This window comes from Leguminivora glycinivorella, chromosome 1, assembly GCF_023078275.1.
Source record: "Leguminivora glycinivorella isolate SPB_JAAS2020 chromosome 1, LegGlyc_1.1, whole genome shotgun sequence".
Lineage (NCBI taxonomy): Eukaryota > Metazoa > Arthropoda > Insecta > Lepidoptera > Tortricidae > Leguminivora > Leguminivora glycinivorella.
In genome coordinates this window covers 8,334,046-8,350,798 of record NC_062971.1, presented here as the reverse complement: position 1 = coordinate 8,350,798, position 16,753 = coordinate 8,334,046, and the positions used below count along the sequence as shown (strand labels likewise).

The 16,753-nt window shown below is 37.7% G+C and overlaps 2 protein-coding genes across 2 annotated transcripts in view; one reads left to right on the top strand and one right to left on the bottom strand.

Annotated features, from left to right (window-relative positions):
* LOC125233661 (SWI/SNF complex subunit SMARCC2) overlaps positions 1–16,753 on the top strand; it is a 39,142-nt gene that overhangs the window by 1,532 nt on the left and 20,857 nt on the right. Inside the window, exon 2 of the mRNA XM_048139733.1 lies at positions 4,089–4,208. Within this exon, the coding sequence (XP_047995690.1) occupies positions 4,089–4,208 (120 nt within the window). The remainder of the gene's footprint in view (positions 1–4,088; positions 4,209–16,753) is intronic.
* LOC125228923 (regucalcin-like) lies at positions 4,683–16,300 on the bottom strand. Its single transcript, XM_048133644.1, has 6 exons — positions 16,225–16,300; positions 8,918–9,053; positions 8,628–8,828; positions 8,097–8,315; positions 6,006–6,118; positions 4,683–4,969 (listed from the first exon to the last, which is right to left on the bottom strand). The coding sequence occupies exons 2-6, from the start codon at positions 9,051–9,053 to the stop codon at positions 4,724–4,726; spliced, it is 915 nt and encodes a 304-aa protein (XP_047989601.1). The 5' UTR covers positions 16,225–16,300; the 3' UTR covers positions 4,683–4,723.

Genomic DNA, 16,753 nt, shown 5'->3' with positions numbered 1-16,753 from the left:
GCATTTCAATAGAAAAAATCCAAGATGGCGCCTGTAATGTATGGGATATCGGTCCGACATCCGATATCGGATCGGATAATGTGAAAACGCACTTATACTGATCAACATTTGTTCGGCGACTTTTAAAAATAACTTGTATTTTGATTTTTATCACCCTTGAAAGTTTTTTCTAAGAGGTAATGTATTGCGAATTCTGTTAAGTCTAAAGTGTGACAGACAACGTCAATGACAACAATAATGGCGTACATTGAAGCTAATATTTATTTTGTATGAAAAATTAAAAATTTAAAGACTTCATAATTTTTAAAAGTCACTGAATAAATGTTGATCAGTATAAGGAGAATAGCCTACAGTTCAATTCTTCGCCTTTGTTACAGGCCCCACTCTGTATATAATGGAACTAAGATCGGTTTTCTTTAATTTTAAGTAGTTTTTTTTTTATATTTAAAATGTAAGAGTTTTGAATGATTCACGGTTATTTTCATTAGACTTATATTCACGGTCTATATCCCGGTCAATATAAGTTTAATATTTAAAATGTGTTTTTAGGGTTTCGTAGTCAACTAGGAACCCTTATAGTTTCGCCATGTCTGTCTGTCTGTCCCTCCGTCCGTCCGTCCGTCCGCGGATAATCTCAGTGACCGTTAGAACTAGAGAGCTGAAATTTGGTACCAATATGTATATCAGTCACGCCGACAAAGTGCAAAAATAAAAAGCGGAAAAAATGTTTTATTAGGGTACCCCCTACACGTAAAGTAGGGAGTGATTTTTTTTTTTCATTTCAACCCTAACGTATGATTTATTGTTGGATAGGTATTTAAAAATGAATTACTGAAATCGTTTTTTGATAATATTAATATTATTAATATTTTCGCGAATAATCGCTCCTAAAGAAAAAAAAAGTGTCCCCCCCCCTCTAACTTTTTAACCATATATTAAAAAAATATTTAAAAATCACAAAAGTAGAACTTTATAAACTTTCTAGGAAAACTGTTTTGAACTTGATAGGTTCTATAGTTTTTGAAAAATATGGAAAACTACGGAAGAGCCGAGCGGCTATTTACCAACGCGGCTTTAAAAACCGGCCGAGAGCGTGTCGGGCCACGCTCAGTGTAGGCACTGAGCGTGACCCGACACGCTCTCGGCCGGTTTTTAAATATTATGTTGTTTTAATTGCATGGAGCACAGGAAGGTCCACATCTATGTATTGGTTTTTTGTAAGGAAATACAACTCTACGCTACGCCTACCTGCTTTAGTTGACTGTTGACACACTGAGACAGTGGATGCGCCAGAGTATAAAAGAGTGATTACCATCTCTTGTCAAAGATCTTGTTGAGACGAATCAAACGAACCCAAACACGAAGTTGTTTCAAGACCTGGTCGTGGAATACTCTTGACTACCTTCCAGCTTCATCATCAGATCCTGGGTACCATCTCTTGTCAAAGATCTTGTTGAGACGAATCAAACGAGCCCAAACACAGAAGAGTTTCAAGACCTGGTTGTTGAATACTCTTGACTACCTTCCGGCTTCACCATCAGATCCTGGGTACCATCTCTTGTCAAAGATCTTGTCGAGACGAACCAAACGAGCCCAAACACGGAGTGGTTTCAAGACCTGGTTGATGAATTCTCTTAACTACCTTCCAGCTTCATCATCAGATCCTGGGTACCATCTCTTGTCAAAGATCTTGTTGAGACGAACCAAACGAGCCCAAACACGAAATGGTTTCAAGACCTGGTTGATGAGAACTCATGACTACCTTCCGGCTTCATCATCAGATCCTGGGTACCATCACCTCTTGTCAAAGATCTTGTTGAGGCAAATCAAACGAGCCCAAACACGAAATGGTTTCAAGACCTGGTTGATGAGAACTCATGACTACCTTCCGGCTTCATCATCAGATCCTGGGTACCATCACCTCTTATCAAAGATCTTGTTGAGGCGAATCAAACGAGCTCAAACACGAAATGGTTTCAAGACCTGGTTGATGAGAACTCATGACTACCATCTGACTTCATCATCAGATCCTGAGTACCATCTATTGTCAAAGATTTTGTTGAGACGAGTCAGTAACCTCAAATGATATTCAATAATAAATAATACTTACTAAAAATATTAGTCAAGTTAATTAGTTAGTTACCAAAGTCGTCAACCCAAGGATCAAAGTTTTCGGTCGCAGTATACATGCAACAGTACAGCCAAACACGCACACAAGTGCGGTTTTGGACACGGCGGGTGCCGCACACAATGACAAAATAACTTCGCGATCGTCGAGCCGCGTGCGGAGCGGACTAACATACGTCCTGCCTCTACAAGCTCTGCCGCGGTACTGACATCGCAAGCGCGCGTAACCGGTAATAAGGAGGCATTTTTAAAAAATCGTCAAAAATATTGAATTGCAATTAATAGAAAACTTTTGCATAAAATCTGTTTGAGTAAGCGTTGCAGATTATTTTTATATTAAAACTACTTCAAAAACACGTAAGTTTTCGAAGAAATTGACACTTATTCTGAGGTGATTTCTGAAACAAATTGGATTCATCATATCCTCATTTACTCTATTCTAAAGCCTTATAACAAAGAAGTAGTCTCAGATGATTGTAGTACAGGATATACATAATACAAATTTACCACTTGAAGCATTCAAAACTATCCAAATTTTACAAATTAGACGGACTAAGTCAGCACTTTTCGCGGGTTTTCCTAAACATGCACCAGAAAAAAAATCATAATTTATTAAGTGAGTTAGTTTTTAAAAATCCAGTCTCACAACATGTAAGTTAAGAAGATGTCCTAATCGAATCCTGAACTTAATAAGTCTTTTAGATGACGGAAAGTGTAGCATTTTGCCGACTAAAACTATCAATTTTACATTATTACGACGTTTTCGTTGAATGCCCTCTTAAGCTTACAAGTGTTATGGCCAAGTTAAGTCAGGTGGTTTTCAGGTCATATTTTTCGAGTTAAAAATATCACATAGTTCTTTCATGTCCTTCGCACTTGTGCCAATGACACTGTGTACTAATTTGTTCTATCTGTTATCCATGTCATTCAGTCAGGTGCACTCCAATCTCAACAAAATATCTAAAGACCAATAAATTTGTTTGATGAGTGTGAAAAAATTTACTTCTTTTTATTCCTTCATGGGATTTCATTCTTAACAGTTATTAGTTCATGACCAACACAAGCCTAAATAGTAGATTGACCGAAGGTTCCCTTCCGGCCAGATTCGGCCAAAAAATCATGTTTCGGCCGTAGTTTTGGTTTCGGCCAAAACTTACAAAAGTGCACTTTTGGTTCGCGTTTGGCTCACTTTTCCAGGATTTTAAAAGTTCCTGATAAGGTGATAAGAGTTCAAGAAATAACAAAGACAAATAGTGAACTCAAAAATAAAAAGAAAAACATACATATATGTATAAGACTATGAGTAGGGTCTAGTTAAGATGAGTATAAAAATCTTCTAAATCTTCTGTTTCGGCCGAAACAAGAGCCAAAGCTGAACCTTCTATTTCGGCCATAAAACAAGTTTTGGTGTGGCGCCAGCTGTACAACCTTAACATCTATGCAGCGGTAATTAATGTAATTTGTATTTGATCATACTTCGTAAGAGATCTAAATACCCCCTACCGCAGTGAACATGCTAAAAGAAAAATGTCTTTGAGTTTATTTATCTTAATACAGAGCTATGCTAACTTTGTCTGTCAATAAAGTTTGCTCCCAACACTGTAGTTATCATTTATTATGTTGTGTAAAGATATCAGAAAATAGGTAAGACAAAGTCTATGAAGCAGTACCTCAATGCTGCAACTTTGCCTGCCCTGCCTAACATTGCCTTGTTCAAAAAAGTGGTCCTTTACTGAATAGCCATTTATTAGCCATTTATATTTAGACACCTATCTTGTGGTGAACTACTATTTTCAAGCCAGGAAATGTTAGGAAGGGTGGACAAAGTTGATGCACTTGACAGTATGTTAGTTTAGGAATGCCAAAAGTAGATATCTACTAATATAGTTTTAAAAAACCTGTCAAATGATTCAAAACACAGTATAATCATATTGAACAAGTAAATTTCTCTTGTGTTACAGCATGTCCAAACAGATCCTCCAACAAAGGAGGGCCTGGCTCAACTGGTCATCCAGCTCATCCAGTACCAGGAGAACAAGTTGGGGAAGAATGCTGCTGATCCACCATTTTTGAGGCTTCCAGTAAGTTTATTTTATAATTTAAGGAAAACTGTGGGGCGCCTGTGGACGAGACTAGCCTGGGATAAATGGCGTGCATGAAAGGAGGCCTATGCTCGGCAATTAAAGACTAAAGTAATAATAATGATGATAATGACTTATGGACAAGTTCAAACCACCATCTCTGACAAGCTCTAATACAGAAATGTGGTTTCATTGGACAAACAAAACCAGAACCTGAATTGGAAACCGAGTGAGAGATACACAATACGTAATACGTATGAATAGGTATTTTTAAGAGTATTAACAGAATAAAACAAGTGATTAAATAGTGCCAGCATGTGGCACGTGTGTAACTGAGTGAATGTCATATATACAATAAAATAATACAAATACAATAATGATGCATGCTGCGCCATGCCGCCGCACAAAGCTTTGGCATCTACAACATCTTATTTAACAGTAACCTATAGAGGGTGGTATAAACAATATTAAAGAAAGTATTAATCAACTTTATTCATAACTTTTTGATGGTTCATTCAGTATTTAGCTGCTTCGGGAAACACGAACTCCTTGCCCGGCGCTCCTGTAGTCCCGGTACCCTCTATAGCAAACAGTGAGCCAGCTTCAGGCTCTTGCGCCACCTCGCTGGGGCTGTGACCCTTGCGAGTGGTGACGTAGAGGATGGACAGGTCATGTCCTCCCCAGGTCACTGAGGTCACTTTTGAAGCGGGCAGTTTGTGCTGTTCCAGTAGTTTGCCGGCTCGAGAATCTATTTTGATTACCTGGAAAAATAAGTTAATCTTTTAGTTTTAGCCTTGTGTTTGTCTTTAGTAAACTGGGCGAAATGGGGTAGGTACCCAGTATGAACTTGAACTGGGACACACAAAAATCTGTCAGTTCAAGTTAAACTTTCTGTAAATAACCTAACCACAAAATTAAAATTTTGATAAAACCCCCGACCGCGACCTAGTGGACCGATTTTCATGAAACATGGCTAAGTACACTCCCGACTAACTCAGCTTTCAGACAAAAAAAACTAAATCAAAATCGGTTCATCCGTTCGAGAGCTACGATGCCACAGACAGACACACACACAGACAGACAGACAAACAGATAGACAGACAGACATACACGACGCAAAAACGAAGGGGTGTTATAAGTTTCACGTGTCTGTCTGTGTGTGTGTGTGTCTGTCTGTGGCATCGTAGCTCCCGAACGGATGAACCGATTTAGATTTAGTTTTTTTTGTCTGAAAGCTGAGTTAATCGGGAGTGTTCTTAGCCATGTTTCATGAAAATCGGTCTACTATGTAGCGGTCGGGGGTTTTATCAAAATTTTAATTTTGTGGTTAGGTTATTATGTATGGAATACTTTCGCTTAACTACGTCCTTCCTAAATGACCCTAATGATCATTAATTCATTACCTTTAGTATGATTGGTGTAATCAAATAATCACCATCATTAGGATCGTTTTAGGATTAATAATATACTAAAACGTAAACACAGTAATCACACCTATAGTGTATTTTATATTTATACCTTATAATATATGTATATGCCAAAGAACGGGTTAATAATTTCAGTAGCTATTAGATAATTTAGGAAATGTGTGTACCACAAATTATTTAAGTTGTTTATCAGGATGGAATGGAATGGAACCGTCGGCTCAAAAGAAGTTTATTAAAAAAATGTATCAAGTCAAGGACGACAGTAATTGCGTGACAGTAAATCATCTATTTACTGCTACTCGTTTCATCTTGATTCTCTTCAAAGTACCTACAAGAGTGCAGTTTAGTATTGTCTTAACACGCGATTTACCTTTCCTCCGTCGTAGCACGCGACCCACAGGTTGTCGTCTTTGTCTATCGTCATCCCGTCCGGGACGCCCGTTACATTGTTCGCTTGGAAGCTGAATAAAGTTCTCCTGTTGCCTGAAATCATTCAGTGGCATTAACATTTCACTTTGTGATTTAGTTAATTAATACACAATAAAAGTCAGGCTATGAAGTCCAGCTCCGAGGGATTAAAGGGTAAGGCTAAATTAGCCATCAAAAAATTTTTATCGTTTCTTTTGGATATCCCTATAGGCAATGTGTTTAAATAGTACTTTATATGCTCTTTAAAACGAGCTATATGATTTTTATATCAATAACGTATTTTTATAGTTATCCTAGAATGAAGTCCGCTACGAAAGTTTACTAACGACAAATTTCTTCGTCGAATTGCCTTGACTGATGACTCAGTTTTGCACCAGACACATTACATCGTCAGTAAGTAACAACAAAAATAAGCCCTATATAAATGATTGATAACTACATTAACTATACGGGCATTGGGCATGGAATTCCTACTTTAAATGTCTTACTGAACTGATATCGCCTAAGAAAAAAATATGACATTTTACAGTTTTCGGTATGAAACAATGAAAATTAAAAAAAAATCAATAAAATAATTTGTAAGGCAGTATTGTAGCGACACTCAAGGTTAGTTATAGGGATTGCAATCCGGTCTGACCTCCAATCCGGCCGGATCCGGCCTACTACAGTACCTAGCTAAATTGAAGTCAGCAAGAGTAATTGACCCTAGTATTATTTGGTATTGCTGAATCAACAATCTTACTTTTTATTCCTTTTAAAAATTTTCATTTTTAACCCCCGACGTAAAAACGAAGGGGTGTTATAAGTTTGACGTGTCTGTCTGTCTGTCTGTCTGTCTGTCTGTCTGTCTGTCTGTCTGTCTGTCTGTCTGTCTGTTTGTCTGTGTGTGTGTCTGTCTGTGGCATCGTAGCTCCCGAACGGATGAACCGATTTCGATTTAGTTTTTTTTATTTGAAAGCTGTGTTAGTCGGGAGTGTTCTTAGCCATGTTTCATGAAAATCGGTCCACTAGGTCGCGGTCGGGGGTTTTTTCAAAATTTTAATTTTGTGGTTAGGTTAGTTAAGCTTTGATTTGTTGTTTTATTATTTTTGTAGCAAATGTAGCAATATTCCCTCATACTTTTCTCATATTATGCCGAAAACAAATGTTGTTTTTGTAGTCCTACGTCACCACAGAGGTGCAAAGGGCGCCAAGCCTTCCTATCTTATAGCATTTTGCGGTTTCCAGCCGAAAGCAATAGGTGCGTTATTTCGTTCTCCTCTTCAAATAGTGTGCTATCCATGTTCCTTTTTGTGTCGCGGTTTCCTCACCAATGGGTGTTTGCTGGCATATACTCCATAGGTCCTGATTTCGGATAGTGTTTGGCCAGAAAACGCAAAGGATCGACCTGAGGGACATGTTGCCGAAAAGTTTTTTTCATATGGCCCTTTGTCACTCTCCACCACTCCACATTTTGCATCCAAACAAACAATTGCACAGATTTCACTACGGATTTAAAGACGGAAAGTTTGCCGCGTTGCGTGAGCATATTATTTGACTTCTAGAAGTTCTTAGAAGTTCTAAGCTGCCTTGAAATGAAAAGAACATACGTAGTACATTATTTTTTGATTGGAAATCAGAGCGGATTGCAATCCCCTGTTGAGAGACGATCAAATTTTGCCATAAACTTTAATTTTTTGCACTAAACTAACACATTTAGTTACATTACCGGATCCGGTACCGGATCCGGCCGGATTACCGGATCCGCCGGACTGGATTGCAATCCCTAGTTAGTTATATTCTTTAGTATTTTTGTGTATTTTTTTTTGTCATCAAGTTATATGAATGAATTTGTTGTAATGGGTGTGTTCCTATGTACCTACATTTCTGAGGTTGTGCAATAAAGTGGATTTGTATTGTATTGTATGAATTTCACGGAGGGACAAATATTGATACAGTTGTGCTCCTATTAGCGTATCTATTCTGCCAAGTAATCACACTGTATCCGACAACAGAAATTCTTTGCTGTTGTTAAGTAGGTATTTGTCCTTACGAATAGTGCCAGTTTGTAGGTTGTAGTCGAAGACGTCGATTTTCCTTGTGGGCGAGTCGATGTAGAACATGAACTTGTCGTCGGCCGTCCACGCCAGCCCGTTGGACACGGACACGGGCCGCACCTTCACCTCCGGGTGCAGGTAGTTCGAGTGCTCCACCATGTACAGCGTGCCCTGGTCCTTGTCGACGCTTTGGCTCGTCTCTTTGCCCATTGTTCCTGGAAATTAGATTAGATGTTATCCCGTAACTCACAAAATTATAAATATTGGGGACACCTTACACAGATCAACTTAGCCCCAAACTAAGCAAAGCTTGTACTATGGGTGCTAGGCGACGATATACATACTTAAATATATCACGCAATATGAAAAGAAGGCGACATACCGAGCCAAAGTCTCCCTTTGGAGTCGCACTTGGCGTCATTGCACCGATTGTCCGGGTGGCCGAGGTCCACAGTGTTCAGTGGGTACAGGAGCACCGTCGCCATGCAAGTGCCTATATCACGCAATATGAAAAGAAGGCGACATACCGAGCCAAAGTCTCCCTTTGGAGTCGCACTTGGCGTCATTGCACCGGTTGTCCGGGTGGCCGAGGTCCACAGTGGTGAGCAGGCGCAGTGCACTGTCGCCCTCGGTCTGCCAGTGAAGGAGGTACACGTCGGAACGCGCGCTCAACACCACCACCCCGGGGTCGTCGCGCACTGTGATCACGAATGTCACCGGCCCGTAAGCTGAAACAGAAGTTTCAATATAGGCATGTAAATTACCAATTTACGCACTGGTGCGGTAAAGTAGCACCAGTAAAAGCTGTAATCCTTACAAATGTATCTGCTGGTGGTGTTCCCGGTCTGGCCGTCGAGGCGGTACACGGTCTGGCCCGCGATATCCACCCAGTACAGCGCGTTCTCGACCTGCGACCAGTGCGGGCCCTCGAAGTGGTCTCCGCCGCGGTACATCTGTCATTTCATTACAACCATTATTATCCATATGCTAATATTATAAATGGGAAAGTGTGTGTATCTGTTTGTTTGTCCGTCTTTCACGGCAAAGCGGAGCGACGAATTGACGTTAAGTGGAGATAATTAGTTGAAGGAATGGAGAACGACATAGGCTACTTTGGGTCTCTTTCTAACCCCCTCACTTCCCTAAAATGGGGGTGGAAGTACCTATGTATGAAGCATTCCGCAATTTTTGAACTTGACGCGAGCAAGCTGCGGGCAAAAGCTAGTGGCCAATATACGGTGATATCGTAGCGCGGTACATCTGTCATTACAAATATTACAACCAATATTATGTATATGTGTATAGTACCTGGGCGACCGAGCTTCTCTGGGAGTTAGAAAACTAGAAAATTCACGTTTCCCGGGACAGACTAACCTAGATCGATTTTTCACCCCCGAAAACCCCCACATAAGAAGTATCAGCGAAATCTTTAGAGCTGTTTCCGAGATCGCCGGTATATATATACCGGCGATCTCGGATATATATATATATATATATATATATATATATATATATATATATATATATATATATATATATATATATACATATCAGTGGCGGGGCGTGAAAATTTTCGTTGGTAAAGCCGGAGGGGTTTTTGGCATCTGTTTTGTATGTACTTCTAACAGATACTAGAGAATTTTAGGGAACCCGTTGGGAATCGAGTTGTATCGACGCTCCGCCACTGATACATATATATATAATTAAACTAGCTTTTGCCCGCGGCTTCGCTCGCGTTAAATTTCTAAAATTGCGGAATGCTCCATACAAACTTCCACCCATCATTTTGAGAAGTGGGGGGGTTAGAAAAATCCGAAATGTTGCCTATGGCTTAGGCTGCAAGCCAAGTATGGATTGGATAAAATTTGTCCAAAACATAAATCAGCAACGTACAAAAATAGTGTCACGGCAATGGGTGTCAAAGGTTTTAATCATCTTCCTTATGATTTAAAGAAGTTACCACTGGAGGCTTTCAAGAAGAAAATGTATGCTTGGCTAACAGATATGTGTTTCTATAGTCTTAACGAATATTTCACAAGTATTCATAATTAATTTAAGTTTGTATTTTGTCCTGCATGATAAGATGTGTACCTAACTATTGTATACCTTACACTGGTAGAAAATGGAGATACCTACTATGTAATACGACCATCTGTATAACCTGTTTTCATACAATAAATACATTTTACTTTACTTTATTTATGTCACTCTGATGCCTTCAACTATCTCCACTTACCATCAGGTGTGATCGTGGTCAAACGTCTACCTATTCATACTAAAAAAAAAAAACTTAAAAAATCACGTCAATTCGTCGTTCCGTTTTGCCGTCAAAGACGGACAAACAAACAGACTTTCCCATTTATAATATTAGTATGGATATACAAGAATTGCTTTGACTGGCTTCACTAGCTTTTCTCCAAACCAAATCATCCGTGACGTGATCGATGAAATTAATGTGAAGAAAAATATTTACTCAGGTTTATGTAGATGTCCAAAATATGAAAGGAAATACTATTGACGTAGTAACATGCTTAAACAGTTGTTTTTAATTATTTACTGTTTAATAAGAAGTTCAATTTTTTTTTAATTATTTCTTATAAAATATTTTATTTATTATAAAGAACTTAATACAATGACTGCTCAATATCATAAAATAGATTAGGTCATTGTTTCCAGTTATTACAGTTTACCTACTTTACTATTAGACTTATAGATATCGCCAACTATGGAATTATGAATCTGAGAACCAAGTTCCAATAAAAAATAGAAATCCTAATAGCTGATAACTAGACATAGGAATCGGGTGCGTATCGATCGATATAACTTTTTTTGATATATTTTTAGTCGTTATAACGATCATTTGATATAATTATTGAATCATATAACAACAAATAATATACTAACAAATTGTGTAGTTCTTATTTAATATAATGATCATTTTTTCGAATATCATTTATTATAACATACTTTGAGTATAATGCTTATTTCTGATAATAAATAAATTGTATAACACAAATTCTTTCTAACTCACAGTTAGAATAAAAAACAATTGTACAGTAAATTAGATCCATCAGTTACCAGAAAAGTAGATTAGGTTAGAACTGTGACCCCTACACACAACGCGCTGCTACCAGAAAAATAGGTTAGGTTAGAACTGTGACCCTTAAACATATGTACTGCTATCAGAAAAGTAGGTTAGGTTAGAACTGTAATCCCTTCAAAAAAGAATAAAATTAATTCATGAAATGTTTTATACTGTTTGCTAGTTATATTATACTAATCGTATATCAATAGATAGTTATACCATATAACGGTTATTAGAAATAAGTGTTATACGAAATAATGATTATACAAAATAAAAGTAGATATTTTGTGGTTATACCAAATGATAATTATATGAGTAATTATATCCTTTAAATATATACGAAATGTTGTTATATCAAATGTTATTATACCAAAAAATGTTATACCAATCATTACACACCCATAGGAATCCGCTGACAAGTGTGGAAAAAAGGAAGAAACGAGTGGCGATAAATTAAAACAAGACCGCAGGGAGTGATTTAAATCGACACGAGTTACGAATTTCTTTGTCGCACGTCTATCGTACAACGTTTTTCAGTACAGGTAGCATCTGAAGTTTTAACCTGACATGAAATGAACCACTGCGCACTAGTGCGTTCCCCCCCTCCCCACACACACGGGGAGTGTTTTTTTTCACATTTCAACCCTAACGTGTGATATATTGTTGGATGTTGGAATAGGGGTTTACGAAAATCATTTTTTGATATTGTTGATATTTTCGGAAATATATAATCGCTCCAAAAGTAAAAAATGCCCCCCCCCCCCCCCCCCCTTCTAACTTTTCAACCATAACTTTAAAAAATAAAAAATATCACAGAAGTAGAAAAATATGGGAAACTACGGAACCCTACACTGAGCGTGGCCCGACACGCTTTTGGCCAGTTTTTTCAAAACTATTTTTAAAAATTTAATTGGTAGGGTTTTTCTTCATGTCTCTCCCATGTACTGTCATTAAAGTAGTCATGTATATAACGAGCATCAATAATTGTGTTTATCAATATACAAAGTCCCTACCTGTCAAGATAATGTGCCTCACAGATTCCTATGTATGCTGATAACATTAGAAGTCAGGCCTACCAAACTTTCTATTTGATCCGATTACATTTAGAAAAATCTTTCATTGTGAAATGAAGATGAAATAAGGTATACAAGACCGGGCAAGCATAGTTTATTTGAAATAAAGTTTGAGTGGATAAAACTCTATAATTAATGTAGTCTGGCGTAATGCGCATGGTCCTACGGGATAGCAAATATTATATTTTACAAAGCTTTTACAACATTTTGGTGAAATAAGGTACTTTTAAGTGATAAAAATCACATTTTTTAAGGCTCGGTGGGTTGACCGTCCTCCCGCGATGAGCACGGAAAGACCGTCTAGTGCTTGTTGTCGCGTAATTTCATATGAGACTAGGTTCCAAAATCATGATCATTGTTATTTTACGTAATAACAAGGCAGAATGTGCTAGATAATTAATAAAATAACGTTGAAATTTTGAACATATAAGCATTTTTCTATTTATAAGGCAAGACCGGCATATGCCCCGTAGATGGGGTTCATAACCTTTTCTTTTCAGGTCCGGATATTGCATAATACTGTTTTTCCAATGAACATCTGCGAATCCAATTTAGTCACGATATTACAGTCGACTACTTATCTGTTTTTGAAACTTTGTTATTAAGAAAAGGTAATAGATACGATATTAGGATACATGAATTTGTTTGGTAACATTTCTTAGCAATGCTTGGTTTTGCTATAGTCACTACAAGAGTTAGACAAAAAGTAATCGACTAACGATTAACGATTAAAATAAGACGATCAATTAGTCTGATAAAAAGTTAATCGATTAATACCTATCTCTGATCCAGGCATGGCCTTTAATATTTCATATACGGGTCGTGAATCTAAAACGGGCGATTGAACTCTTATCGTAATAGGTGTCGTCAGATAGGTTTTCGGGGGTGCTGATTCCAAAATTAATGACTAATTTGAAATTATGACATTGCTGACAGTCAATTTGATATTAAATTCGCCTGCTGTGTCGTCAAATAAGTTTTCGGGGGTGCTGATTTAAAAATTAAACACCGCTTTGGAATCTGACATTGCTGACTGTCACTTTGACACAAAAGTGGTCATGGGTGTGGTTAAGTAGGTTCTTGGGGGTGCTGATTCCAAAATTAATGACCAATCTGGAATCTGACATTGCTGACTGTCACTTTGACACAAGAGTCGTCATGGGCGTCGTGAAATAGGTTTTCAGGGGTGCTGATTTCAAAATTAATGATAAAATGGAAATCTGACATTGCTGAATGTCACTTTGACTTACAAGTGGTCATGGGTGTCATCAAACAGTTTTTTGGCTGTATTGGTTATTGGAATCAGCACCCCCGAGAACCTGTTTGACCACACCCATGACCACTTTTTTGTCGAAGTGACAGTCAGCAATGTCAGATTCCAAAGTGGTGTTTAATTTTGAAATCAGCACCCCCGAAAATCTATTGATGACACCCATGACAACTTTTATGTCAAAGTGACAGTCATCAATGTCAGATTTCCAATTGGACATTAAATTTGAAATCAGCACCCCAAAAACCTATTTGACGGCACCCATGACGACTTTTGTGTCAAGTGACAGTCAGCAATGTCAGATTCCAGACTGGTTATTAATTTTGGAATCAGCACCCCCGAGAACCTATTTGACCACACCCATGACCACTTTTGTGTCAAAGTGACAGTCAGCAATGTCAGGTTCCAAAGTAGTTTTTAATTTTTAAATCAGCACCTCCGAAAACCTATTGATGACACCCATTGCGAATTTTGTGTCAAAGTGACAGCCAGCAATGTCAAATTCTAGATTGGTCATTAATTTTGAAATCAGCACCCCTGAAAACATATTTGACGACACCCATGACGACTTTTGTGTCATAGTGACAGTCAGCAATGTCAGCAATGGTCGGGTAGTCGTAAAATAGTCGGTCACAACCGTTTTAAAGGGTACCCATACGATCCCTGTTGGGTAATGCTGATCATAAAAATAATGACCAACTTGAAACCCTACTCTCTTTTGAAATATGTGTCGCCGCATGTTGCACAATCTACACATACTTAAACAAAAATAATAAAAAACGGGTAGAACTTACGATAATTCTACCAACTTCAATATGATGATGAATAATGCAGTGTAGGCTTACTTCTGTTCACCTCTTATCATTCTTCACAACCATGTCACATATATTTTATTTTTATTTAATACTTTCGAATGATTTTAGTAACACCATACGAATCATTATCAAAACTGTATTTGGAAGTTAAAATCAAAAACGGTACAACTATCATAAGCCATAAACGTACCTTACCTATATATTGATATTGTTTACGCTCGACTTATTTCCAATAAAGCCTAAAAAAGGTTGGCAACTCCTTGTTTATCATATGCCGGTCTTGCCTTTCTCTTTTATGCCGGACTTTCTGAGTAGGCACAATTTCTAAGTTACATATTTCAGAACATAAAACTAGAAATTGAGCGCGTTTTCAGTAGATTAATAGTACTAGTCAGAAAGAACGGTTATTAAATGACTCCGTTACATACATGATATACAAATATTCCGACTGCTTCTATTTTATTTTAATTTTTTGCGGAACCATGTTAAGCTCGATGTTCGAGTTCGAAACACGAATCAAGATTATTGTTAACTAGTGTTCGTCCTAGGGATATGTATTGAAGACCAATGGCTGGAGGATGAAAAACTGGTATACCTCCGGAGGTGTGAGAGGCGTAGATATATAAACACAAAAGTTATAGTCAATAGACGGTCTTTCCGGGTAGACGGTCTTCCCCACACTGACCTTACCTAATTAAATATTAAACTATTTTTGACAGGAAAACGTTGGAAAGACTGCCGGAAGCCACTGTGCACTAAAATTTTGGTGAGATATTGGCTACGTGCACGACAATTACGCCCACTACCACTACTACCATGTGAACTTGAAGTGGAAAATGACAAAAAATTTTTCGTTAATTTTAAATAAATCGAATAACAAGAGCTACTATTTCAAGTGTAATTTAGGTAGATAGATTATAAAGACATGGATATAATACCAAAAATCAGTTTCCAAAGCATTACTCACGGTATAAACTTCCAACCCCAGACTACAGAAAGAGTCAATAAATTGGTGCTGGCAGGGCATATAAAGAATCTTGAAGAACATATGAGTAATGGTACAAGTTCTTCGAGCTAGTGATATGGTATTCGCTAAACCTCCGACCCGTTAATGCCATATAAAACAAATCTAAACGTACCAAGTCATGTCCGCGGCCGCAGAAATATCCGACACGGGCCTATTCCCAGGCTAGGCCTGAATCTTTAAGCATAATCTTTTACGGTAGGAAAAATACTAACAGTGTATTGAACAATATTAGGTAAACAAAGCTTAAATATAATTTATTATAATGGTTTGTTTTGACATGTCACTTACGTTTTCTTTTCACCGTAGCTATCCATTTAGTTCTTTGATCCAATTTCCAGTGTGCTCTAAGAAACGTATAGAACGTGCAACGACTATTTATGCCATTATTTTTACAATTAACAACGAAACAACATTGATGCCCCATATCAAACATTACACATTGTATTATATTTTATGAGTTTTGATAGATGACAACCACAATCAGTGTCGATTTTGACCACCGCAAGCACTGCGATCGCTTTGCTTACCCCCTCCATGCACTTCGCACGAAGCCAATACACTGCTAAAATTCTCAGGTCACCTCTAGTTAAAGTGTGTTTCTATTTTTAATATGTAGTTTGATATTCATAAATTATTTGAATAAAAGATTTACCATTCCGTGTACAACCAGATTTTTTTATGTGTCCACACTTTAGTTACTAAAACCGATATTTTACATAAAGTTGCATCCGACTATCACTCAACGTTCTATAGCCAACTTACTAAAGAATCGCATATTTGTCGAATAATATCTTAAATAGGTATATATTATCTAATTGTACATCTAATAAATAAGTTGAAAAAATAACACTTACATTTCTTATTAGTGGTGCATTTTTAGAACTAGAGCAGCACGCACTAGCGAATGCGATTGTTATAATAACACTGCTCAAACTTAGTATATTGTAGGCATTTAAAAAGGCGGCATGTCGTGAACATCAAAGCAGTGGGCCTTCTGTACTTGTACTATTATATATTCTGTGGTTATAATGGCATGCGAAAACCGGATATGTGGGGAGATCTGTGGTAGTGACAACGTTGACCTAGCATACGACTTGACACAATGGTTTTCAGCGTCTACGAGAAAACCACACGTGGAGAGCCAAGAACTTTCCCTGTTGGATCTTCTGTTATCGTTTAATCTGGATGACTACCATACTGTAATCCATTTCATTGTCTATTTTATTTTTACAATGTTTTTAAAACGACCTCTCCTCGCCGCGCCTTGTCTCAGTGTGCAAAACCGGCCCTTACGTTACGAGCAGTCGACGTTTGACAAAGTATATGGTTACACAGCCTCAAGCCTCAATGAGCGAATTTAATAAAACTCGTTGGCCTTATTGG